This window comes from Sturnus vulgaris, chromosome 11, assembly GCF_052056855.1.
Source record: "Sturnus vulgaris isolate bStuVul1 chromosome 11, bStuVul1.hap1, whole genome shotgun sequence".
In the NCBI taxonomy this organism is placed as follows: domain Eukaryota; kingdom Metazoa; phylum Chordata; class Aves; order Passeriformes; family Sturnidae; genus Sturnus; species Sturnus vulgaris.
Window position 1 is genome coordinate 12,435,817 of NC_142253.1, and position 27,639 is coordinate 12,463,455.

Below are 27,639 nucleotides of genomic sequence, written 5' to 3' on the forward strand. Positions count from 1 at the left end.
TCCAGGAAATCTCATGGATTATTTTGGTGAAGACAGCAAGTGTGTTATCAACATCTTTAGTGCAAATCTGCCTGTACAAATATGCCAAACCTTTGGAAACACACACCAAACATTCTTGAAACAGACTTGGGAACTGAGTAAGAAAATGTGTCTCTTGTACATATTCACCCAGTTTCTAGAAATTAAAGCTGGTCTACAGATACCTTAAATGAAGTATGATCATTAAAACGAACTTTTTTATGGTTTAGCTCAATCTATAACAGTATCTTACCGTGACTTGCTGGCACCTATTTGTCTGCTCCTGTTTAAATTCATGTGCAAGGCATTATTTGATACAGTGTCATCAATTTTGTTGTGTATGCAGTTTCCTTTGCTTTGAGATTTTTTTATTTGTACAATTCTTGGCATTCTGCAGTCTCTGAGGGAGAAGTAAAGTCATAAAAATGGTTTTGGTGGGGGACTTGTTGGTTCCTAGAAAATGGGTTTTCTTCGATTTTTTTCCTGATGAGGCATGTTCTGTTACTGTTCTGAAACTGAAATATGTATAACTGTGGAGCAAGAAAGGTGTGAAAAAATCCCAAACCTGATGGTTTTCAGGCACTGCAAAACTATCCCTTATACTTTTGCCATGGGTTTCAGTTGTTGATCATATCTTAGATTATGATAAAATCTTGGGAACTGTGGAAGACTTCTGATACAAATATGGAAACGGATTATACCAATTCTTAGACGAGGTGTGTTTTGGTGAGATGCCAATTTTTTCTTCCCTTGGCTGTACTGACAAAAGAGAAGAAAAGGAGCTAAGGTTTTGCCTCCAAATCAGAAAGGTTTCATCAGAAACATCCACTCAGTCTGTGGACTTAGCACCCAACAGCAGCAAATGACCTCAGTGAGAAATACGTGAGATGAAAGATAATGTCATCCTCAGAAATAGGAAGATTTTGTAATTCTTATGATATTTGCATGTAACACTGTTTATCTTTCTGATTCAGTCAAAAGTAGTGTACATAAGTCTATGTCCTATGTCAGAGAATTGTTTTGTATAGTAATAGCAGTGTAATTTATGATATTCTACCATAGCAGAAAATGGCAATTGAAGTTTGAATTGAGTATAAATTACTTTTGGGTTACAGAAACAGGCTTGACATTTGCTTATTTTCCACATGGCAAATCGGGAGATTTGTGAACTGAAATTAGCCAGATGTTATTGGCAGCTATGAAGTTGGATATCTGTTAAGCAATGCATGTGGTAGTTGGTTTGATGAAGATTTGCAGAGGAGATGTTCATAACAAAATTGAATAAAGTAATGAGTTACTGTAATTTGGTTTATTTAGAGGTCAAAATAAAAACTGATATTAGTTCTATAGAGATAAATATTGTATAATGCCATACATTTTCTAAAATTAAGTTTTATACATACTTATTGGTAACTGTATTTTATATTGCATTTATTATATGGACTGTGGAGACATAATTTGTAATTAAAATTAAGGCACCATGTAGGCAATGTGCTGTGTGTGGCCTGGAGCCAAAGAGTTGAGGTATTTCAAGTTATGTTAAACTTCTGACTGAAGCAGTCTACCGAAATTTATTCTATGGAAGAGGGAAAGGATGGCCCATTCATCCTCAAATAATATCCACTGGGGGTGTTTGACGTAGTCCAGTGCTTGCTGAAGTCTCAAGTGGAAGCCAAGTCAGGATTTCATTGAATTAGCGTGGCTGTATAAAGTTCAAGTCCATCAGTTTCTGCAATGCCAGCTGTATTTTGGCTGTGCCTCTAGGAGTGACCAACCATAAGAGGAAATGAAGTTTGTGCATAAATACACCAGGATGCCTCTGTACACTATAGCATGAGGGCATTGTCCCATCCATCTCCTGGTGGTTGAATTAAATAATGAAATTACTCATTACAGATAGTTTTGCATGGTCTTTTTTAGAAGCCTCTACTACTCCTACACGCAGTCCAGCCTAGAGTCTCTGTTGTTAACAAGGTTTCCTAGTCACAAACCAGTTTAAGGCCCTGCCTTACACCACCTGTGAGCATTCAGATCAGTACAAAATCCCCTGAACAGGTATGGGGATCCTATACTGCACTTTTTACTGGAGCCAGGACCTACAGATACCCAGTTCTTTCAGACAATGCCTTTTCCTTAGGCAGGTCAGAGGTGTTTTTCTTTAAGCTAATGTGAAGCTAAAGTAACTTTATCAATATATTGAAGTGATTTTCGTTAAATAATAGATAACATCTGCCTCTGTCTTTTGAAGAACTCTCTTATACTGGGCTTTGTGTTTTTAAAAACAAGCTGCATCTTAACAGGAAAATCATTATCAAATAATTTTTTTAGCAAGAGCTTAGCAACAAGGAAAACAAAGACAAGCTTACTGTTAAAAATTTTCTAGTAGGTACTTCCTAATTTTAGATGGTGAAAGTAGTTTTAAAAAAAAAAAGGAGATAAGAAGTTTCACTCAGATATTTGTGGTTACATGGTCATTTTGGCTTGGTTTTATTCCCTCAAGAGTGTTAGGTTTTCTGTGTACCCTTCAGTGGATCACTGGACTTCTCTCTTGATCCGATCCTTACCTAAAAAATGCAACAAATGTGTGTTTTCCTAACCTGCTTTGAGACCAAAGTGCAGAAATTCCTGGAGGAGTGTTCTGTACTGCCAGTGCTGTGACTGCAAGTGAAAGGTACAATGCAAGCTGTCACTGCAGTGCAGAAAAGTGTAGGGAGACATAAGTAGGTGAATCTTATAACAAAGAAGTATAACAATATTTGTCATAAAAGTTTGATACTTTTCTCTGGGGTGATCTTAGAATGCTGTAGTAATGCCACAATAATCCTAGAAAATTATCTTTGTGTAGCAGTGATTTTTCAATTCATTTGGTAGCATTTAGGTCCTCTTATCTCTTAGGAAAAAATTTTATTGTTTTTTCTATCATTCTTTTATCACTATAAATCTGTAATCAGGACAGCTGAAGAGTGTCTGCTTACAGCTGCTGGCTCTGTTATGCACCTGCACCCTGTTCCCTTTCCATGGTGTGGAAAGCAGCCAGGAGGGGAAAGCCCCCAGCAAATAAAAGCTTAACAAATGTTTCTAAATTCTCTAACAGTATTTTTAAAAAAAAAGTGATATGTTATTTTTTACAAGTGTATGAATGTGTTTGTCAATAGAATATTAGCATGTCACCTCTACTGCTGGTGAACAAAACTGCAGAAGAAAAGAGAACTAAAACTTGCAGAGTAATTCTTGGGGGTTAGGATTTACCTACTAATATACAGAAGGCTGAACCAAGAGTAATTTGTAAAGATGTCCCACCTGGATGAGAACAGAGCATCTCCAGTGGTAACTTATGATATATTTACATTTATTTGAACTTCTTCATTTGCATGATTACTCTCAAAGTTAGTCAGCAAAAAATTTTAAAAAATTGCTGTTAGCCTGTAAGGTTCATTCATGCAATTCTGCATTTGCAGGATAAAATGTAAATCTGCTGCTATATTAGAGGACTTTTAATTTAATTCTTCTATACTCTCTTCTGTCTTACCTGCTAAATCAGCCATTAGTTGGATTAAAAGGTCTATTTTTTAACTGATCCGTTAATTCTCAAGGCAATGTTTATAAAAATCTAGCTGATATTTTTTATCACTGTTCTCAAAGAAACCAATGCTGAAAGGATTTGATTTTGCCCTGGGAAATGTTCAGACTTTCATCTCCTATTCTTGTACATAAAATACATTATTTAAACTGTATATATTTGCTTTGTACTTGCGGTAGAGGTTGCCCTTTGAGTTTCGTTTGCCTCTAAGAGCTTAATCCCTTCATGGAGGAGGGATTCACTTGATTTATCTCAGTAATCTGGCTTCTTTAGTGAACATTTGATAGAATTGGAAACCAAACCACAATCTTTTTAAAGCTCTCCTTCCTGGAATGCAGGCAGTTTAGCTGCCAGAGATATTCCTTTGCATTACTTAGAATTTTATGCCAGATTTTTTAAAAGATGCTTAGGTAGTGATGAATGCATTAATCTGCATACAATTGTCAAAGGTGCTGAAGCATTAAATTTCCAAACTTGACTGTGGGTAACTTAATACATTTAAATATCTGTTGCTGTGTGCTTAATTTTAACTCACTGTGAGAATGTAAATGGCTTTTGATTTGATTTTCTAAAAATGTAATTCAGAAGACAGCAACAGTCCACTCGTCTGGTTTTTCTTTAGCATGTTGATTAAAAACATTTTATGAATTTTTGTGTATTTCTTCTTAAAACTTATAATTTGAGAGATTTTTCCCTTCCAAATTACCTTACTGTACTGAATCATGTTTATAAAGAAATGTAAATTTGTCATCTTTGTGTTCAGAACAAACTTGATCTTAATATATAAATGGCACTTACCTGGTGAGGCATCAGTAAGTCACTCAGGTACCTACTTGATAAATTAAAGCATTATGGTGCTGTTATGAATATTTGTCCTATATCAGCTGCCTATTACTGAAATGCATTTCCAATTTATGATGGTTTAGTTTTACAATTTGTGTGAAAATATTAACAAAGACAAGTTGCAAGTTTGAATAGGCAAATGGTCTTATTTATTGCTTATGGATATCTTTGTATTAGATCTTTCATGTTCCAAATCAGATATTTTTTGTCTGATTTATATCTATTCCTGGATCCAGAGGTGGTCAGGGTGTATATGTGATGGGATGTGAACAGGATGAGACTTTATAGAGGCAAACTGTGTGAACTGGGTTTTTCACGAGAGCAAAAGCATTCTTGGAGAGCCTACACAAGTGTTTGTTATACTATATACTCATTAACCATTAATTAAAGTTCTGGAAGTATTTATAGGTAGTACAGAGTGGTTGGATGAAGTGTTTCTTACCTCTTTTATGAAAGCTCCATAGCTGCTCCTTAATTAAGGTGAAAGAGTCAACTTTGAGGAGTAAAGCTGAGAGTTGTCAGAGCATTGTTGTATTGGAATATGTTCTTTACATTATGTTTTTTATTATTTGCATTGTATTATTTCTGGGAGATTTCTTGTTTTATATTCTGGTGTTTCTTGCTTACAGCGTGTTAGTTGTGCTTCTTTTGTGGCTTTTTTTCTTCTGTACCATCACTTAGAATAGCACAGTGACTTCCTGCACTGTATGAAATGTGCTCTGAATTCAGGCAGTTTGAGTGTTTTGATGTTTGAACACATTTTTGCTTTTAGACTAGAACCTTGTGTCTGAATTGAATAAGCAGCTTTTTGTGCTCTTTTCTGTTCATATGGAGTTTTAACACTTACATTAGTGATAATAAACTTGCTGCCCATATCTATGTGGAATTGGCCAAGGAGGTGATGTGGAGGCTGGGTTTGACATTGCTTGAAGTTAAAAGTCTGTTTGTGGTTACAGAACATATTTCTCATGAATTTCATGTATCACTTACCTATCCTCTGGTTTGGTTTTGTTGCTTATAAAATGCTGATGAGCTTATTTTTCTTTAGTGGTACTAAGGAAATTTATTCATCAAACCTAAAGGAATATGGAAATGTTACCGAAATGGAAACTACTATTCTTGTATTCATTTATGATGTAATTGAGCTTGGTCTCGTTGCAGAATTTCAGGACCTGCTGTGGTTGAGACAGTCTTTTGATGCAGGATGCATTGCTGTGGAATAAGCCAAGTAAAAGCAGTGCCAGGAAGTACTTCAGTACAAATTTGTTAAAATCAGATTACTGCATGAAGTCAATGCAATGGTTTTCTGTCGTATAGTAAGAAGGAAAAAAAACCCTCAAAACCCAAAATGATAAGAGCCCTCAGAGCACAGCTAAATGTACTGACTGATCTCTGCCAGAATGCTTTGTAACCAGCACCTGTATCAAATTCTCACTTGAACTATTCTGCAAACAGGATTTAAAAATGTCATTTACATTTTATAGAAGTTCTGAAATACACTGTCTGGTCTGAGGCTGCTAATATTTGTTGCCCATTTGTTGCCATTTTAATTCATCATTCCTCTACCCTACTCTTTTAAATTCAGTGTTTTTTCTAAACAGAATCTTGAGTCATGGGTAGGATTAGCTGCCTAGCTGGCAGCTTTTGCCTAACTCCTCAAGGAGTTTAGATAGTTTGCCTCAGGAAAAATAATTTTCCCTGTGGCATCCTGGCAGGGAGACTTTTCCTTTCCTGTGTCTGGGGATATGATATGAATAAATGTTCCCTTCCATCAAATGAAATTCCTTGTTTCCAAAGTAATTTTTTAGCAGCACTAGTAGAGCTATACTCTGATTCCTACTATGTAATCTTTTAAGTGGTTTTTATTTACATTAGCAGAAAACATACATAAGTTCAACATATTGATAATTTTTCATCCATTATTAAACAAAAATGTATCTCCTGCTGGGTGTATTTTCTCACATTTGTCACTTCTTATTGCCCTTTAAAAATAACTTCCTCTTTGTGGTATTTATTTAAGTAGGCTAAAAACCCTCTACAAGTGAGAGATACGGCTTAGGGCATCTTATAAAGTAATTCTCAAGATTAAATAGACCACAAAGTTGTAAATATACAAGTGCTGGATGGATTTACTGGTAGAGCTCTCATCTTCTAGTTTCCTTTTAGTCACCTTAGTTTAAGAAGCAAAGACTTGGTGCATTCAGCAGCATTCAGGTTTTTTTCTTGTAACCTGATGTGTGAAGTCATTCCAAAAGGTAAACCTATATGCAAGTGGGAAAGGGAAAGTTGATAAAGCCTTTATAAAACAATTGCTATGGTATATGTAGGTACAGCTGCACTGGTAATGAAACTATGACAGATTTCACTTTGCCTTGCATCACTTTCCACTTCTTAGTGGAAACTCCAAAATATTGAGTTGAATTTTCCCATTGGGTAAAGAAAAAGGAAATGGAAGAAGGAACAAATTGTTAGTGTCAGCATTAAAATCTTTTGTCTGTTAAAGGATCATCAGAAAAGCTAAAACGTTATAGCTCTTCCATGTGGAAGATTCTATATGGAAAAAAGTAGGTCTTATCCTTGGGGATTGCAACAGCTAATGTAGGAACCCTTTATTGTTCTCGGATTACTGTCATTTCCTGATATGGAAACAGTTTGAGTCAGCCAAGCTTGCACTTGTGAGTTTGGAATGGCATCACCTGAAAAGTGCTTCAATGCTTCTTTCTCCTTGATAGAATTGATAACTACTTGAATTGATGCTATGTATAGGAAATCTGAATCAACAGCAACTCTGTGAAGCTGCAGATGGGTGCAAGTTATCCTGTGAGCAGCAGTCACTGGCACTCTTAGGTTCTGGGAGGTATTTATGTAATGTAGCTTTAAATTTACAAAAGTCATTTCAGCTGATTTGTTGAGGTACATCATTTGTGAAGGAATCAGCTGCTGCTTTGCAAATACTCTGTCAGGGCAGCTAAAGCAGAACCCAGTACTAAAAATATGCATGTAAGATCTGCTGTTACTTAACAACAAAAATAAATGGAAGGAAATGCTCCAAAAATAACTGGGGATTTCTTTTTCTCTATACCCCTCCAAAGATTGCTCTTTAAAATACAGAAGTTAAATATTTAACTTCATCTATGGGAAGGTGGCTTGTGCTGAGCACTAAGAGCTGATCAAGAAGAAAGGTTACAGAAATGACATTCCTGTCATGAGTCAATGAATCCATGGAGTTGACACATTCCTGACCCTGGATTTCCAGCTGAATTAGTAGTTGAAATGCTGATACAGTGTACTGAGAGGTTCCAGCTGAGACTACTTGGAACAGCCACATGAATCATATGGCTTTAGACAGAATATTTAAAATAATTCTGAGACAAAAAAAGACTAAAAATGGCAGAGGCTATTTTTTATTAGGTAAGATAACTATTCTCACTGTACCTGCTTGTTCAGGTAATAGCTGAGCAGCAGACTGAGGCCCAGATGGCACCAGTGACTGCCAGAGGCACCATCGTGTCTTTGTTAATTGGCATTTGCCTTTCCTGTTTTACCTCTCCATGTTTGTAGCAATAAAAGAGTATTAAAGCAAGCAGCAGTGTTTTCCAATACTGCTTGCCATGCTTAATGGTGTGCTCCATTCAAGTGTGTGCTGGTTCCACTTCATTAATTAATTCCAGGCTGCCAATTAGAGGAGGCAGCTGAAATACAAACCTCTTCTCCGTGCTGACACCTCCCCTCCCCCTGGCAGGTGTGACAGCTCAAGCCCTGCGTGGCTCAGTTCAACAGGAAGAAGGAACACTTTGAGATTTAATTAAGACAAGGTGTCTTTGAAGTTTCTTCCCCATCCTCCTCATCCTCCAGTTATTTCCTGATACATTTTTGGGGCCAGCTTTAGCAAGTTTAGGAAGGAACAGGTTTGGAAAACACATGCATGCTTCCTGAAAAGAGCCGTTAGAAACTTCAGCCGGTTTCACAAACAAGACATAATCTCACCCTATAAGAACTGAATACAGGAGGGAAGAAACTGTGGGTTTAGGTATTGGAATTCATTCACATTGAATTGGAAAAATATTTAACAAAATTATTGTATAAGAATCTTAAAAACTATGATCAAAGTGTTATCTCTTTGAAATATTTTTTTTTTAGTATTCTTGCCCTTTTTTTCACTGCTGAGTACTGGGGAAGGTGGGTATTGAGTTTCATTCAATTCCGTTTTTTTATTTTGTTCTTTTTTTCAATGTGAACTCTTCAGACACTTTGGAAGTATTGGTCACTCACAAATACAGCTGCTACAGTTAGTAAAAAGGTCTGAAAAAGTGGTCCTGAGATTATGGATGGCAGACAACACTGTCTCAGAGATGACTTTAATTATTCTTGTGGCCACATGAAAGAAAAAAATTATAAAAAATTCCTAATTACAAGTTGTTGATAAACATACCTCTTGCTTAATATTGCTGTCCATGATCCCTAAAATTTGGGGGTTACCAGTACCAAATCTGTGTAGGTTTTCTTTGCAAGAATGTCCAGTTCCTGAGCTACTTGCCTGCAAATTGTGCTTACAGAGATAACTGTGCATGGGTATTTTGAGGTCAGAGGCAAAACTGGATTTGTGCTATATGTTTCTGTAAGGTTAGAGAGAGGGTGAGAAACACTGGACAGTATTTCTGATGTCATTTTTCAGCATGGGGTTTGGTGACATTGTGCTGTTGAGTTGGATAGGAAGTCATAGTGAAAGCTGCTCATCTCCTAACACCAGAGATAGAATCAGGGTTAAAGATTTCCCTCTTTCTATTTTCTCTTTTTGCAAGGAATATCTCTCTTTGTAGTAATTTGTTAATTGTGTTTATCTCTGTTACTGTTACTTTTGAAAATTTGCAATATTTCACTCAAAACTGCTTTCTCATAATCTGGATAGAAATGTAAAAATTGGCTAACAGGATTTTTGATTGCCTTGGACCTTGCAGGGGATGGGGGAATATTACAGTTCTGACAGAATTGTTGGGTCAGCAGCTGACTGATTTAGAGATTTTTTGCTGCTCAAATGCTGCAGATGTTGAGAAACAATGTGAGTGCAAAGCAAGGATTAAAAAAACCCCAAACCTGTACACCACAAACAAAGCAACTTCCCTCCTCAAACTATTGTATATTGGGGAAATGATATCTGAATCAGAACTCTATTGTTGGTACACTGTAGATATGGAAAAGTATAACTCAGGACAAAACAAGAGGTGCCAGTGGGGTAGGTAGCAATTGTAAAACAAGTGCAAAGCTTTAGACTGTGCCTCCCATAAGATCTGTTGTCCAGTTATTGTATCTTTCCCATATGTGCAAGCAATATCAGACTGGTGATTTAGTTTCATAGAGATCAGGGAGGCTGGTCATGTTCAAAAAGGTCTTTGTAGCTTCTTATTTCAGCTGTTTGGCTTATTCATGTGATGTGGTCAATATATCCTGCAATGACACGTTTTAATACACATCTGCTGTTAGATAGCACGTACTGAAACAAATGGCACTTCCTGAGCTAACAAAAGAGATGGATTCTTACTGTGGCAAAACTGCAATCATTTGGATAGATATCCTTTATTTTAATAAAAATACCAGATCGAGAGGAAGCAATTAGGAACAGAAGCAAGTAGTCTCTAAGTGTTTGTGCAAAAACAAACCCACCAAATTCCAGAGAACAGTATGTAATAACATACCTGTGTTTCTACTGCAGATATGAGGTGCATTCCAATCTTTATTGTACAGCTATGCTTTTATGAAGTTGTCCTTTCAGCCTTTCAGTTTGGATTCATCAGTGCAATTGCTGGACACTTCATAGGACTTAACCCTTTTTCTTTGTGGATTATCATTGCAGCTCCCTTAGGTAGTCTTGAATACCCAGTCTGTGCTCTCTGCCTGGGTCCTGTTTTGTTTTAGGGAGGAATGGAGTAGTGGGTTCAAGGGGAGCTGGCAGAGCACACTGAGAACAAGCACATTGTCACACATGCTACAGGTGAAGTACAGCACAAGGATTAACATTTTTCCTTCTGCTTTATTGCAATGTGTTCACATGCCAGCAGTCTGCTCCACTTTTTTGTCCCACTTCTTTGCTACTTGGTTTATACTTTTCATTATTTACCTATCATATCCACAATAAGATAAGTATACAGGCAGTGAAATGTTATCATGTTTGTAATGGATAATTATTAATCAAAATTAAAATGCCCTGTATCCTGCAGCCTGGAAAAACATGGGCTTTACTCTAGTTGCACATTTTACTTTCTTTTTCCTCTCTCTACTTTTATAGGTGACCAGATATTTCCACTTCAATCAAAATTGGCAGTTCTGGATGGTTAAAAGTTCGTTTTCTTCTTTTTATTACAGAAAATGGTTCTTTGTTAAAATGCTTGCAAGCCCATTTCCTACAGCTAATTTAGTTACCAAGAAGTGTTACATAACCTTGTTCTCTTCTGCAGTAGCCTAGAACTCGTACACAAACTCACAATTAGACAGCTGAAGAGTGAAATAAGATTCTTTGGGTTGGATTTATTTATTTATTTATTTTTTTAATTCAAGATCACTTGCATGTCTACTTAAACTGCTGCTTGTGTGCAGGGTTGAAGGTCATGTTAAGGAAAAGAACTGTCTCTGGGAATTCTGGGAAGTGTTGTGTGTGCATTGCTAGTGGGGTATTCATGGTACAGAGCCTTCAACACTTAATTTGTTCTTCCCCTCAATTACAGAACACATATTGCCATACAAAATTCAGATACAAGAATTCATTTAATGTGACAATGCCTTCCCTTCTAAAATTATTTTGCTGTGTTCTTGAACGGCATCAAACTCACCTAAGAAGTAGTGCCTTTTATATACTCTGTACCTAATTTTGTATGTTATTTGCCATTTTCCTAGGTAATCATTTTGATTGTTTTGTGCTCCTCTTTGAGTTGCTCTAATGATTTCTACTGTGCATCAAACAGAAACTACAAAGGATAGTAGTTGTTGAAAGGATAGATAACTTATTTATCCCAATCCCACAAATCCCACAAACCTGCCATTCAGGTTGTTCACTCCTGTTTCTGTCTGGTCTAGAATAACAGCCTTCATTCTCAACTTGATTTTATTTATTTCATTTTTTTTAATCTGTGTGCTATTCACCCCCATATTATCAGAAGAATCTTTCCCAAAAGTTACATATGGTCAGAACAAACTTGTCAGCTGTTCATGTTCTCGAGCTCTCAGAGCAGTGCCTTGCATTAAAAGTAGGTGGCTTCTCTGTTCCCCCACTGTACTCTCTGTTTCACATGCATTCTCAGAGCAAAGTAATTTTAGGGCAATGGTTGATACTTAAGTCTCCTCATGTTGTTCTATGGTCATTTATATTAACACTTCACTGTTTACTAGGGTAGGAGTTTTATTAAGAGTTCATGTTTCTGTGGGGATTTGAAGATACAATATTTGATATCCATGTAATTTAACACCAATCCCAATTATATAGTAAAACCAGAATGTTTGCTAAAATATCTTGCTTTTGCGTTCAGTCAATTGCTATGTTTTCAAGATTATTAGATACAAGAAATATGTTCTGATGCAGTTTTGAGTTTTCTTAGCTTTTCAAGTAAACAAAATTTTCTCTGTGATGGTTGGAATTACTTTGAGAGACATTTTTCCAACTGTTGACTCTTTCTGCTGTCTTGGGAACTAAATTAACTGTGATCATTAGTCACCTGTCCAAAATTCATAGTTGAACATGAATGGAAATGGAACACTTGTGGTGTGTTGTGGTTGCAGATTTGATAACGAAGATCACATAAATGCAGGATGAACTTGATCAGTGCCAGATAGTTTGTTTAACAACTTGGCCAGAGAGGAGATAGCCTTCAGAAATTACAAATGGCTTTCTTAAATCAAGAAAATATTCAAGAAAACTTTTTCTTATTTATATTTCTGTGTCAATTAAAACTTGTTATAGTAACTTCTGTACCATGAGATGGGATTACATCATTATATTTACACTTGGGAAGACAGTTATTTTGTAACTTTAAATAAAACCTTTTTTATTCCTGGCAATGGTTTCTCAATTCCCTAATCCTTGATAAAGGGATATGAACAAAGAAGTTCTGTCCTAGTGTAAGTTGTTGTTGTCTATTTAAAGATGTTATGTCCCATTTCAGCTGTCTTTTAAAGATTAGTCACATTGTTACTTTATGCCACATCATCTGTAAGGATACAGGTCTGCAGTGCAGTTGTACTGGGAGTAGAGGAGTTCTATCAGTTGTTGGAATATTACCAGTTTTTGCAAGGACATTTCTTTTTGAAGTTATAACAAGGTTTTCCTCCCTACTCTTAGAGAGAGAATGTGGTAACAGAAAGATGATTTAGTTTGTTGTGTTCATTTTTGTCTGATGTGTTTGTACAGTAGGTCATAGCATACAGGAACTGAACAACATTTCTAAAGATATTAATGCACCACTACAGTGGAATATTGTATTTTGCATAATCACTGTAACAATCTGGATTGTGAGGCATCGAGTGATCCAAGGAAGTCTGTTCAGGACCAAATTTGGAGGTTTTCTGCACTTGGTGGTCAGTCAGTATTGCAGTGTGAAAAAAAAGACCTCCCAGGTTCAATTCTGCTTCACTGTAGTGGAGTTACCAGATTCTTGTTCCTGTTTGTAAAGCATTTAGAAGTCTCACTGTTTTGCTTGACTTTCACTACTCTTTCCCACAGATGTCTTGTACTCTGTGTCAAACAATTTTCATTTGCTTAGCTTTGGGTCTAGAAACACTGCTGGCACATTCTTGGCTATGGTCTAGAAAAGGGTACATTAATTGTAATTTTCATGCTTCTGATTTTATTTCCTAAAATTGTTAGACTTTCATAAGGCACTCCTAAACTTCTAGTGTTGCATGGTGATCTTAATTTGCAAATTTTAATTTTTCTGAATACCTTTTGCAATTAATGTATTGTCGTGGGCCATGCTGGGTTAACAGCTGGGTGTGATGATCTTAAGGGTCTTTTCCAACCTTAATTCTATTGCTCAGGAGAACATGAAATCAGTCTCAAGGTTTGTGTTCTAAATGTTTATTCAAGAAGCACAAATGCTCTAATATTAAGATAGTCAAATTGGCAAAAATGACTGACTAGATGAGTAACAGTGCACAGTTGTTATGGAAACTAATAGGTGGGTTTGTTTTTCAAAATAAATAAATAAGGCTTCTGATCCAAACCTCTCATCCAAAAAAATGAAATTATGACAGTATTCTTTGGGAATGACTTCATGAAACAAGCTGAGCTAAGAGTTTCGAGCTACTAGGAGGTGAAAACCCAGCCTTTTCCCTGTCTTGTCCTGTCATTTGTACCTGAGAGCCTTTTCACATTTATCTTCAGTGAGTTCTGGTGCTTTTTCTTGCCACACTAACTTGTTCAGCTCGCGAAAACAGCAGACAAGAGATCTGGCAAAATAAAGTATTTTTGGGTTTTTGGACTGCTAACTTACCTGTGTGAGGAGATGAATGTTAGAGTTGCAATAAGTGACAGGGAAGGACGACATAGAGAGAGGGTACAGTGCCAGGGGAAGAGCAGGAAGAGGAATTTGGGTAGAGAGGAAGGTGAGGTTTGTACTTTTTCGAGTGGCAAATTGTCCATTCACCTCAGCCATAAAGTAAAATCTTATTCTTTGTCAGCATTTGGGACTCTGAGTGCAGCACAGTAAGCTGTGTTAATCTGAACACAAATAAATATATAATAAGATTTAAAGTTTATATGATTAGGTAAAGAGGTGAATACAAAAAGGCAGCTCAAAAGACCCAAGTCTGATCCTTTTTTTGCTGGTTTTACTTCTGACCTGAAAAGGACCTCTGTAGCTGAAAGCTCCTCCTTTATTGTTTGTTTGGTTTTTTTAGGGTTTTTCTTTGCTTATTTATGTTTGGGATTTTTCATAGGCTTTGGTTTGGGTTTTGGTTTTTTTTCTCCCCCAGTTATGTGATTTGTTGAAAAAACCCTAGAAACCCCAAACTTTGCTTTATTTATTGCACTTGGCGGGGATGGTTGCAAGAACAAACCAAGTGGCATTTGGCCAGTATTGTCTCTCAGTTATAGAGAGGGCAAATTCCTGTTGCTTCTGAATAGAACAGAATTTTCTTGTTGCTCTTATCTGGGTGCACATACATATATAAGCAAAACATACATGCATACATACATGTATGTAAAAATTACAAAATACTATCCACTCTGAGGACTAATATTACAGAGTTACTCATGTAAGATAAATATTATTGTAATAAAATTTAATCAAAACTAAAAATAGACCACTACTGTGATGTCTTTTGTGATGTCTTTCTCATTGTGCATTAGAGATAATGATTTATCATAAAGAAATTTGTTACTTAATTTTCCAGTCAGCATAAGTGCTCTAGAGAGAAATTCCTGCTCCCCCACTGCCTGTAATGTAAACAAGTTACATTTAATCTCATTTAATCTCATTTAAACATCATACAAATGTTTCCAGTAATTTCCTCTCCCTAGAATGCCTTTCAATGAAAAATTCAGGAAAGGATGCTCGACATTGGGTGATCAATTCACCCTCTACATAATTTGAGCAGCTGTTTAAAATCCATGGATAAAATGGATAAATCAGTACTATCCTCCCCATCTCCTCCTTTCTGCTCTCCCTAGGGAAGTGTACTCAGACAAACTCAAACAACTTCTTTGTTTATAAGTGTGACTTGTGGAGGATCATTTTAGCCAACCTCACCACACCCTGTGATTCCCTCATCAGGGACCACCAAGTGGTGTGCACTGCTGGGTGTGGTAGAGGGGTGGAGAAGTGTGAGCCCTTCCCAGTGTCTCCAGGCCAGCCGTTCTTAGCACTGAGCTGTGGACCAGTCACCAAAAACATTTTTGTATAAGAATCTGAGGCAGATTAAAAATGGGCTGTTATTGTCATGCCTAGAGAAGCTTGTGAAAGGAGTGTTTCTGCCTCAGTATCAAAGTGATTGTTACAAGGCATCCTTCAACTGTGCAGTATTTCCTGTGGAAATCAAAAGTTACATGAATTTAGTAAAATAAAAAACAAAACAATTTGGCAGGTTGTTTGATCTGTTTCTCTTCTGGTGCAGAATTGTTCTACCAACGATGTATGAAGAAACAGTGTCTGAGTTTGAAAGCCTGCAGCCTGCCTTATAACTGGATGTGTGTTTATAGAATAAACCATTCCTGATGGTTGGCATGAGAATCATGGCTTGCCATCACTTTGACATGAGTGTACTTCAGGGGAGAGCTGGTGTTTTCAAATAGCCATCATTCATAATGGAAGACAAAGGAGGCTCCTGCTACTGGCTGACAGAAGTTAGGGGAATAGTTAAAGGTATCTTGGCTGCAAATCCCAAAGCACAGCCCCCAATAACAGTGAGGAATTGTAACTTCTTCCTTCTCACGTTCTTCTCATGTAACTCCACATGTGGCACAAATAAGGATCATGTCAGATGGAGAATCTAGACAGAATAGGAGTTTGGGGTCCAGTTTTGTGACGTCACATGCTACACAGAGTTTCATTTTTCTGCACTGATCTTTCCATGATTAGGACTGTATCTGGAAAAATTACAGATGTGGTTTTTGAGAGCACATTTTTCATGGTAATCACTTATTCTCTAATATTTTTATTGGAATTTCTCAGCACCAAAGTATTTAATCAAGCAGTCTCTTCCTAATATTTATTACTTAGAAAATTGTAACTCATTACCATGTGAACAATCTGTATTTGCAATGAGAAAATTGCAGTTTCTTGAACAGCTGGGTAACTGCCTGATAAATGCTTTTTTTTAGCAGTTTATGTGATTTCTGTCTTCTCAGTCAACACTGTCGGTGGTTCTGTGTTCCATCTTCTAAGCAGGTTCAAATTCTTAAAGTTTGATTAAAAAGACTGCTTCAAAATTTCTCTTTGGATTGTTTGAATGTGGTTTCAGTGTTGGTGGTTCTTAGTTTGTCTTTGTTTTTCTGAAAGGAAAGCTTCCTAATGATTATCCTGAAGAGAAATATTGGAGCATGTTGGGGAGAGGCTTCAGAGAAACTCAGTAGGTGCAGAATTGGCCTGGCTGACTTTCACTGGTCATTTCAGAATAGGAGGAATAGTAGGTTTGCTCTAAATATTCTTAGCAAAATTGTATCTCTCCTAAGCAGTGGCTTCTGGTTTATTGGTTGGTTTGTTTGTTGTGAAACCACATACATGGATTCATAAAATGGTTTGATTTGGAAGGGACCTTAAAGCTCATCTTGTTCCAAACCCCTGCCATGGCAGGGGCACCTTCCACAAGGCCAGGGTGGTGAGAGCCCCATCCAACCTGGCCTTGGACACTTCCAGGGATGGGGCATCCACCACTTCTCTGGGAACCTGTGCCAGGGTCTCATCACCCTCACAGTGAAAAGGTTCTTTTCCAATACTCAATCTAAATCTACCTTCTTTCAATTTAAATGAAAGGAAGGGTGCATATATTATATGGGAGGTATTTCATGAACTGAAAACCACTGAGTTTTTTTCCTTGAAATGTGTATGCAGTATTTCTACTTAAAGGGCTTTGCTGTTCTGACAGAGGCTTTTGCAAGAGTTTCTTCTGAGTTAAGTTTTGAATCTGTGAGGAAATGAACTAAAGGTGTGGGTGTGACCACCATGATCACACAACAGCTCTGTCAGTGAACTTCAGTCCTCAAACAGGTCAGCAGTGGTAGGCACCTTTGTGCTGGACTTTCCACACTTACCAAATACTTCCTTACTTCTCCTTGACAGGTAAATAATTGTCTGACTAAATTCTGTGTTGGCCTAAATAAATTTCAAAACCCTCCTACACCTCCCCCACTGAACTCAACCTACAAAAAAAGTGTTCCAGAAATGGCAAAACTGATGCACTGGCATGCTCTGCAACCTAGTCACTACCATCATTTTATCTGAAATACTAGTTTATTTTTTGAAAGTACCTTACAATTCAGATTCACAATTTTTATAGTGTTAGTGTAGACTTGTAGTCTAAGTATAATTTTTGAAAAGACTGGACTCACTGGCTCCACACTTAAAAACTTCCATGGTGGAACACTGAAACCTTTGTTTCTCCAACTGTATAACTGGAGTTCTCTAGGGACTCTTTCAGGCATAAGTTTATGAACTGATGTTTGGCTCTGCCTGGGCCCGTGTGCACACACACAATGCAGTGACTATTGGTGGGCAGTCACTGTGCAATCTAAATTCATGTAGAAATGAAATATAAATCACACTAAGTTTGTAAGATCTTACAGAAGGGACTCCAAGTGTTTGATATGCAGTTCAGAAGGGATTCCATACCATGACTAAACTGTAATCATAATTCATTATTTAGAAATGCACATAGCATTCTACAGACATTCAGCTCTCTGAGAGTTGTTTGCATTTGTTATTCTATCAGATAATATTATACTTATAAAGTTCAGTGCCATTCATCAATGAACTTTGGGTCCAAATTTCATTTCTAAAATGGTATTTACCCTTTTCTGGTAGAGTAAATAAACATCCATGGAGTCTAATGAATCTTTCTTTCCATGTCATTGAAGTCTATCTTGTAGTGTAAGATCCTTTGAAATTTATTGACATGAAGGTCCTTCCTATTAACAATCATATTCCTCTTAGAACTAATTTTTCTCATGTTTCTCAAGGATGCTTAGTCAAGCTGAAATGCACTGGCCTGATTAATGGAGAAATGATAGAATCCCTTTCTTGGCATATTTTTTTGTGTATAAACCCAAGTTCATTATTTCAATCTCCAAACCAGTACACTCTTGTCCAGTGTGAAGTGCTGTTTGTGCCATGAAGCATGTTACAGGATTAGATTGCTTTGAGAACATGCCCTGAAGGTATTGTGTCTAACTGATTTAAGTGAACCTGATTTTTGAAATGGTGTCAACATACACCTTCATAAACAAATATACACAGATGGTATTTGAAGTCAAGGCTTCTTGGATTTGAATGGCTACACAGCAGCTGTGGCATTCTCATGGAGAATACAGTTTGTATGTAGTGGTATTTTGATGTTCTTGAAATATGAGGAGAAACTGCCCAGCGTTGTCAGGTTGTGCTCAGAGATGTGTCCTCTGGACATCATAGGGAAGAAGACTTGCAGAAGTGAGTGTACATTCATGTGACTGAAGTAACTGTTCATAGCTTCAGAAATCTTGAGCTAAGATTTGTATGTAGTCTTCAAATAAAATGCTACATTTTTTTTTTTTTTTAATATGGAAAGTAACATGATGGCTGCAAGAATTGATTTACCATAACACCAAGTATCCAGTGGTGGTGAGCAGTAGATGCTTAGAGAAGAGTCTGAAACAGAAATAGCCTGTCATGGTGTTTCCCAAAATATTGCCTCAATAGTTAAGAACTTGTGTCTGAGAACATTTCTTAGGAGCAGCATCTTGTGACAGATACTTCCACTGTGTATAATACAAAAGTTGTATATTATATGAAGAATTAGCTCCTTTTTCTTTGCTCTGAATCTGCCACCATCTGGTTTAATCTGATGCAACATTTTTTCCCTGTAGCTGAATACAGTGAACAATCATTCCATATTTGCTTCCTCTGTCAATTGTGGTTTGTAGGTGCACTAATCACATCTGCTCTAATCTATGTCCTATCTGCTTACTCATTATCTGCATGAAAGCTGTTCTGTGTCTCTTGTCAACACTTTCAGTCAGCCTTGTCTTGCCCTACTGTGATGCAGATGAGGCACAGAACACCCAAATGCTCAAATGTCACATTTTCTTCTAGATTCATTGCATATCTAGAAGTACTGATAACTGTTCTAGTGATTTTGCAGGAAATTTAGGGTTGGAAAGCTAGTGGGGTTTTTGTTTTAAGGACAGACTACCATGAAATAGAGAGATGTGCATGCCAGGCACAGGAGAGCATCTCTGTTGGCACTGCAGCTGCTCCTGAAAAGGACTAGGAGGGTAAATGTGAGAACTTATTATATGTTTGGGGTATTGGTGAAGTCAAAGGAAAGTGTCCAAATGAGGACTAGAATTGCCATTTGACTATCTTATTCTAAGGTCATCATTATCTGATTAACAGCCTTTAGAAAAATAGATGCTTGTAAAACCACCTCCATCACATGATCGCCCTTTAAAATCAGTTAATTTTTTCAAGGTCTGTGAAGTTATTCTTGGTTGAGCTGCTTCCCTCTGGCTGAAAATATTCTTCCCTCCTCCCCCAGCCAGCTTCCGACTCAATTTCCTTTTCCTTGTCTCCTGTATTACAGTCTCTGTCAGACTGATCCTGTGTTGCAAACAGGGCCCCTAATGCTTCCTCTCCCTTTTCAAGAAATTTTCACTCCCTTTGTTTTAAGGTAGCCATCAAACAGAGCTTGCCTGGCTGCACAGACACTGAAATGCCCTGTGAGACACCTTAGGCAGAGGTGTTTGTCTGCTTCCTCAGCTCCATGCAATGAGAGGTGCGGGCAGGGGAGCAATTTGGCTGAACAATAGCATCAAAAGTGGAACTTTAAGAACACAAGAAACTAACTCCACTTGCCAGAGAGGAAAAAAGCAACAATTTGGGTAGGAGGGAAGAAAAAAAGAAGGATGCTGTGGAGGGAGTAAAAGCAATGCTGTGCGTTGTGGCACCATGACATCCGTGACACGATGCAGATTCCCGCTCGGATCAGCGGGAGCGCAGTGCACTGAATGTGGGTGTGCAGGTCTGGAGTCCAGTGTGGATTTGGGTCTGTGCCATTGGGGACCGCTGTTAGCGCTGCCCTCCTATCGGACACTCGCTGCCAGAAAAGCCGGCCGCTCTCGCAGTCCTGCTGCGGGAAGTCACTGTTAATGTGTCCCCGTGTCCCCGTGTCCCCGTGTCCGTGCGCTGTTAACGCTGCGGGAGCGAGAGGGCGGAATAGTGAGGCCAAAGGCGCCGGTTCCGCCGGCAGCGGGCGGGCCCCGGGGCTGTGGAGCGGAGGGTGTGGGGACCCGGGCCCCGCCCCGCCCGGCCCCCGGCCCGGCCCAGCGCGGCTCGGCTCGGGCTGTGGCCGTGTCGCTGTCGCTGTGGCTGCGCTGCCGCAGTTGGCGCCGGTGGGATCGGTGCGCTCCGGGCCGCGGGCCGGGGCGCCGCTCAGGCACAGCGCTGCCGGGTGCCGGGCACGGCCCGCGCCTCCCGCCCGCTGCTCGCACCGAGCCCCCGCTCAGCGCCGCTCCGGCGGCCACCATGGTGGCCAAGGATTACCCCTTCTACCTGTCCGCCAAGAGGGCCAGTCTCGCCTTGGAAGCGCAGACGGTGATCAGCCCAGCTAAAGAGACCGAGGTACTGCTGACGCGCTTGCAACTTTATTTTTCTTTATTGTGTGACCTGTATTACTTTGGGGGAAAGTAACGTGCTTTGAGAATAGGCTGCAGTGTATAGATACCCGTTTTGTTTTAGCATCCTTTACTGACTTCTCTAGGTATTCACTTTTCTATTGGAATAAAGCAAGAAACAGAACCTAGATTTTTGTCATCTGTCACTTTAGGAAAATTATCTTTAAAATAGCTGTTTTACATAAGTAGCTTAAAGAGATTTAGTTGTGTTTTATTCCAGGACCAAGCATTACTTAAAATTTGTTAAACTTATGTACGAACTGGAAGGGAGTCAGTAAAATGGTGTCTTAGAACATTAACTTTAAGACGCCATTTACATTAATTGTCTTTTCCTTATCACAATAAACAAAACATTAATCTGATGTACAGTTAACTGAAAATCCTGCCCTATCAGCAGATTGACTGCTCTATTTCTTAAAAAGCATGAAAATCTTAAAGCCTTTCAAGTGACATTAAAAATCTTATTCACTAACTCAAATTCAGCAATGTTCGTGAAAAACTTAAATATTTGGTACTTTAGGTTAATGTTGGTTTGTCTTTAGGAAAAAAACAGTGACGTTAAGAATTCTGACTGTTCTGGAGGAAGGAAGAACATTTATCTAAACGTTTTTATTACGTAAATATATAGTTTCTTTATTAATCTTGTTTACTGAGTAACTTGAAGACAACTTATTATTAAGTTGGTTTCATTTAATACATCTCCATCAAAGATTAATTACCTCCCCACTTGAATAGGTCTAAAGTAGAAGTAACATAAGCCCAGTGACCTTATTTAATCATGCTGCTTAAGCTAAGAACTGAGATGATGCTGCACTCTTGCTTTTCAGTGTACTTTTACGTGAAGAGCCGTAATTATTGCAGTTAAGTGGAATTTTTTTCAGCTATGTCTTTTTGAAAAATAACACCCTGAGTGTGTGTGTGTGTGTGGATGCATCTATGGAAAACGCAGGCTGTTAGCAACTAAATGTTTTTCTCAAGGGTACTCATTACATTAATGATAATATTAAAGAAACATGGTTTTAGCCTTTAACTTGAAGGGATTTTTTGCGAATTATTAGAATTGTCTGAAGAATTGGAGTGTTGCTCTGTTACAGTTAGGAAGAGCAGCTTGATTATAATCAAATTCCACAGAAGAATACTCAGTGAAAGCCAGGAGCATGAGGAAGTATTGAGTAACAGATGTGATCAATCAAAATTACAACGTGCAAACAGCTTGTGTTTTATACGAATAAGGAAATGCACCTTTATGCTTTCGAGCTGTTTTCTGAGCATAGGATGGGATATTCTAGAGTTCTGAAAAAGAAACTTTTAAACATCCTGTCCTAGGAGGGTAAGACCACTCACCACTCAAAAATTGATTAAGAAAGCAGAAATAAAGGCTACTCTCAGAGAAAGGCATTATAAGGACTGGTGTATTGCAGCCTGTTTCTTTGAAATCTGTACGGGGAAAAAATCCTTAAGCTCTTACATTAAGCTGTTCTTTCAGCTTTTAGTATTTACAAGGGGAATTAAAGCTGTTGGGCGCCTTCTACCACAGCTGCAAGTTACTGCAGGAGAGCGCTGCCGTGTCCGGGCTGGCGTTTCTGCCCTTGCAAACGCCACTTTCGTTCTAGTTATTAACATGTGAAGTTGGTTGATTTTTTTTTTTTTTGATAACTCAAATTCTGCATAAATGTTGGTATGTTTGGATTAGAAAAGAATTCTGCGATATAGATGTTTTGAGGAACAAGTCAGTGGCAGAAAAGAGAAGTGATGCTTTCTGCTTCTGGCTCTTTCTTTAAGCTACGCCAGCTCCCTTGGCATAAACTCCGGTGGAAAGCTGCACAGTCACAAAACAATGACAAATGAAATTTCCAAAATATATGTAAACACTAAAATCTGGATTCTGATAAAATGCTGTTGTTTTAGCCCAAGTCCAGTTATCATAGTTCTTTTGAAATGCAGTTTAAGGGCAGCAAAACACTGCAGTACGTGAGTTAATATGGCAAACACTAAAGGTCTTTACTTGCATAATTACATGCCCTACACAAAATCTTGTAGTACAATTCTAGGTGTGAACAGTACAGAGATGTTGGGCTCTTCCCAAATTTTTTATAATTCAGAAATAGAAACAATTAGTGAAATTTGAAACTTGCTTGCTCTAAGTTATTAAAAGGCCCACACGTTTCCCGATGAGAAGCACCATTTTCTGTGTTTCACGGGTTAAAGGGACTCCCTTATCACCCCTTCTAAAGCCAACACCCAGACTGGGTGGGCAGCAGTTGAGAACAGGCATTCACAGCCACAGGTTGAAGTTTAAAGGTGTGGATATGAAGTCATGGGAAGGAATTCCCCAATTCGTCAGAGTAAGGATGTCCTGTTCTGCCATACAGGATCCAACACAGTACCTGGATTTGGGCTCTGAAAACTGCAATTGGGGCATAGAATTCCTTTGCATCTCCAGTGTGTGGTGTGTCTGCTTACAGCTCTTACAGTGCAGAATCTCAGCCTGGAGTCAGGGCTGTTTGCAGCCTGTCTTTGTTGTCTCCTGCCATCCTCCCAGCACCAGGGAGCAGGAGCTCTGGGCTGCCTGGTGCTCAGGACTGAGTTTATTTGGCATGGGGAATGTGAAGGGGAACCCACCAGTCTCTAGGCCATGGCACATCATTAACAGGAGAACCAGGCGTGGAGCCAGAGGGAGAGGGGCCAAAAGATTATGAGATAAACTCCAAGTCATGAATTTTCTTTGATCTTCCTAAATGTATGTATTTCATTTTAATGAAATATTAGCTAGTTGCAGTTTAGCCATATTTCAGGTAAGTTCATGTGCTGTGTAGCTGGAAACGTGTCAAACCTCTGTACTTTGAATTGCTGATCTGTTCTGCTTAATGGCAGTGTGAAACAAACAGCTTGTCTTTATTTTTCCATTCAGTAAATCACTGTATGATATCTGCTGGTTAATTGGCAGTCCAGGTTAATATCCAGTCAGTTCTAGAATGGAAAAGGTCTTTCTTAGGTTGCCCATACAAGCAGCTTCTAATGAGAGGAAATGCAGTATTTAATCAACTCTACATTAGTTGTCTGGGTTTTTCAGGGTTTCTGTTGCTTGTGTTAATTCACCTCAGTGTGAGGTTTTTCTGTTAATTTGCTTTCATTTCCTAACTCCTAGTAGATGTATTGATTTCTGGATATTGCAGACAAGTGAACGATCAGTCAAGGTTGCTGGATACAATTTGGCTTTATACTGCTGACACTTGAGTGGTTCTGTCCTGTCTATGGCAAATGAAATCCGAGGTCCTAAGAGTGGTGACCAAAGAGGGCAGCCTGTGTGCAACAGGAGCCAATCTTTGATTAACACATGGTGGGATAACATAATGCAAACTTTACTGTTGTCTTAGACCAGGAATTTCACCACTTCCCTAAATGGCTCTTCTTTGTACCCCAGCTATCATTTCAGGTTCTCTTCTTTGTAATGCTGTGATTAAAACAGAATGTCTCTGGATTTTCATTTGTTTGCTTGCTTGTTTTGAGGAGACTGACAGAGGAGAAATAACAAATCTCTTCCTGCTACCATCAGGAAGTGCAGGTGGTGCATGGGACCTTAGGGATTTAAAGGAAAATTTCATAATTTTATCAATGCACACACTCTATTGTATGATCAAGTTGCCTTTGTGTCAATTTACTAAAATTGCTTAATAAATTCTCCTTGAGATGCTGGCAGTTTTGGTAGTGAGATGCCTCTCCCAGGTTTTAGTGTGGACTCATGTGGATGGTTTAGTTGCCTTTGTACAACACTGAACTATATTTAGAACTGCCTTAGAGTCATCTAATTTGTTTTTCTTGACCATACACCTCATTTCTAGAAGAAACAATGTTCTATAATTTTCCAATCAGAATCTTTCTAAGATACTATGAAGCAAAGGCAAATTCTCTGCTGTTTCAGTATAAAAATCCAGTCTTTTTAGTGCCAAAATCAATTGAGAATGTTGTTCTGGTTTTAGACTTGCTTCGCTCTGAAGGTACATAAAGCTTGAGATGTTTGGTTTAATTTATTTTTAGGTTTAAGTGTTTGCTGTGTTAAGGACTGTTGTAACATAGGTTGTTTTTTCTATTTTAACCTTTTTTGTTTTGTTTTTATCCTGCTGAAGGTTAAATACTGATAACATCCTGTAGAACAGAGCTTGAATGTGTTGTTTTTTTTTTTTTTATTAAACTCCAAGTTTTGGGGACATTTATTAGAGCTGTTTAATCTGAGGCCAATTTAACTAGTAGCAGACTAACAAAAATAATATTGTTGGGCTTCCTGCCATGACAAATGTTGACTTACCCTTATAAAGTTGACTAAAAACTAATAACCTTTAAAGTATGGAAACCTTTAAGGCGTATGGAAATATAGCCAGTTACATGAAATCTGAAACAGAGTGGTTCTGTTTGAGTTTACTGGCACTGCTCGTGAATTAGATTTGAAACAAAGGTTACTGTACTGTTTCAATTTATAGTGTCTTCTATTTATTGCACTTTAGCACTCTTGAGACTAATTTAAGTAGAAACATTTTTCCCTAATGAATGCTCCCATAGCACAGAATGAATGCATTGGATGTCTGTTTCTCCTGATTCACATTAAAAAAAAAAAAAAAAGGAAAAAAGGTAGCTAGCATGTTTTTAATAAAATGTTAAACAAGGTAGCTACCTTAAATCCAGAATTACTACTGTAAATGTCTCAGAACTTGCAAGTCCAATAAGTTGAGATTCTTAAAGGCATTGGCAATTTCAGCCACTTTGTGTGTGGGTTGAGAGAAGGTCAGCTGGCCTTTGAATGTTAAACAGGATAAATTCTACTATTCTAACATGCTAAGTTTCTGTACCAGCTTTCACATAGCACTTATTTTCTGGGCTGGGTAAAAACCTCTGTAAGTTCCTTTTGTTGAATTTGCTTTTAAATACAATCAGAAAAATCAACACAATATCCTGGTCACAGTAGTGCAGCAGACACAAGAATAATGGCCCCTCAGGGAAACATTTTCCCTTGTTTGTCAGATTCAGCACCAGTCCTCCGACATGGAGGCTGTTGTTGAAGTTACTGATAAGAGATGGGAGAGTCAGGTGGAAAAACAATCATAGCAGCAGTGAACATAATTTGCTCTTCACTGGCAGGAAATCAGTGGCTAAGCCCTTGAGGGGCACAGAGTGGAAGAATTTTGAAGTGAGGTACTGGAGCAAGTGAAGATCTTTTATATGGCACCTAGACTGCTATTCAGTATGTGTTATCCAGGTCATTGGTTCTGATGTTCTTAGGGCAATATGGAGGGAATCTGGCCTCATTCTTTTTGTTTCCTTGCTTTCTGTTTGTGAGGAAATGAAAAGCAGTCTTTTGCTAGAGTAATTTATCCACCAAAGTGTGATAATTACAATGTGGGTGGTCTTGAATGATAATGTATCAAAAATTGATTGATACAGTTAAATGGGTTTAATTCACTCTGCTGTGAACTTTGGGAATATTCCATTCTTTACATATTCTAGTAAAAGAGGGGTTTGTTTTTTTTAATTTTGCTGATGAAGAACACCAAAGTATTACCTTCTTCCCCTAAATAGCCTTCTAGAAGCTTTCATATGTGTAGTGTGTTCTTGGATGCAATATAACCAATTATTAGGCGCCAGTTTTACTAAGCAGAAATAGCATGAACTAAGGTGTCAGTGCATTGCAGCTAATGTAAGTGCCTAATTCTTCACAGGATCTTCTGCTTTAACACACTTCTGTGGCTGTTTGAATGCTCAGCTTGCCCTGGGAGCAGGTCCTGTGTGCTAAGATTCAGGCTTTTAAATGGTAATCTGTGTTTGGGTCTATGCATCAAACTCAAAATGATGGTACAAAAGTTACCTTTTTGTCAGGATGTTGTCATTTTGAAAAGACCATATCACACTTTATACAGCAAGATGTCACTCACTTCTGCAAGGCAAAAAGACTTAAATTTTACTGAAAAAGAAGCTGGCAGCTGTTAGTCTTCTCAGTGCGACTTCCCAGTAATGCTGTAGTTGGAGCTGAGTACTCCCACAGCAGAAGGGTCATTTTTTTGAGTATTATACATTAAAAGATGGAGCTTTCCTTGCTTACTCAGTAGTCTAAACCATTGGGTTAGAGTTTAATATCTATAAGATACTGGAGATACAGTTGTACGTATACATAAAGAGTAAATTAGAATGAAGAAGCAATTGGAAGCACTGTCCTTCATGCCTAATTGGAGGCATGGCATCTTTGAAACTTCTTGTCTGATAGCTTCTCATCTTAAAGTGGTGAAAGTCCTTTCTGAGGCTGCATATATTCACGGTATTTGTAGCTTAATTTCTTTTTCTGAATTCAAATGTTACCGAAGCAATCTTGAGTTCAAATTTACAGCTCCCTCCAACAGCCATCTGCTCATTGTTCTAGCCTAGTCAGGTATTAATTTGACTTCACTTGACTGTTCAGCCTTTGAAGTTCCTGCACTCATGTTTCCCTCAGCTTTATTTAGCCTTATATCAAATTTAAAGCCCTGTCAGATTAATGTAACTTGTTCACATATACCAGCTCCACATTTTGGAAACTCTGCCAAACTGTAGTCTGGGTCTTTTTTTTTTTTAACTTACTTTCCGTATTGTTTTGGCAAGCCTGCATAACTCTGAAAATACAGTCTAACATGCAATATTTTCAAAACTCTGAAATAATTTTTTTTTTTTTAAAATACCAATCATAATGGCTTTAAAAGGTCACACAGCTCATTGTAACTCCTGAATTTTTTGTCATAACTTGGCCTGGTTCCCAGTCTGGACAGGTGAGGGTTGTTGCAAATGGATCCAGCCTCTAAATCCTCTCTCTTGATCCCCTCCAAGTTCCTGA

General features: G+C 38.1%; 1 protein-coding gene across 3 annotated transcripts in view; it reads left to right on the forward strand.

Annotated features, from left to right (window-relative positions):
* ARHGEF3 (Rho guanine nucleotide exchange factor 3) overlaps positions 1-27,639 on the forward strand; it is a 107,384-nt gene that overhangs the window by 62,315 nt on the left and 17,430 nt on the right. Inside the window, exon 1 of one of the 3 annotated variants that reach the window (XM_014893621.2) lies at positions 20,485-20,733. The exons of the other annotated variants lie outside the window; for them this stretch is intronic. Within the exon in view, the coding sequence (XP_014749107.2) occupies positions 20,638-20,733 (96 nt within the window). The 5' untranslated portion in view covers positions 20,485-20,637. Of the gene's footprint in view, positions 1-20,484; positions 20,734-27,639 lie in introns of those variants that run through there. 3 annotated transcript variants of the gene reach the window in all.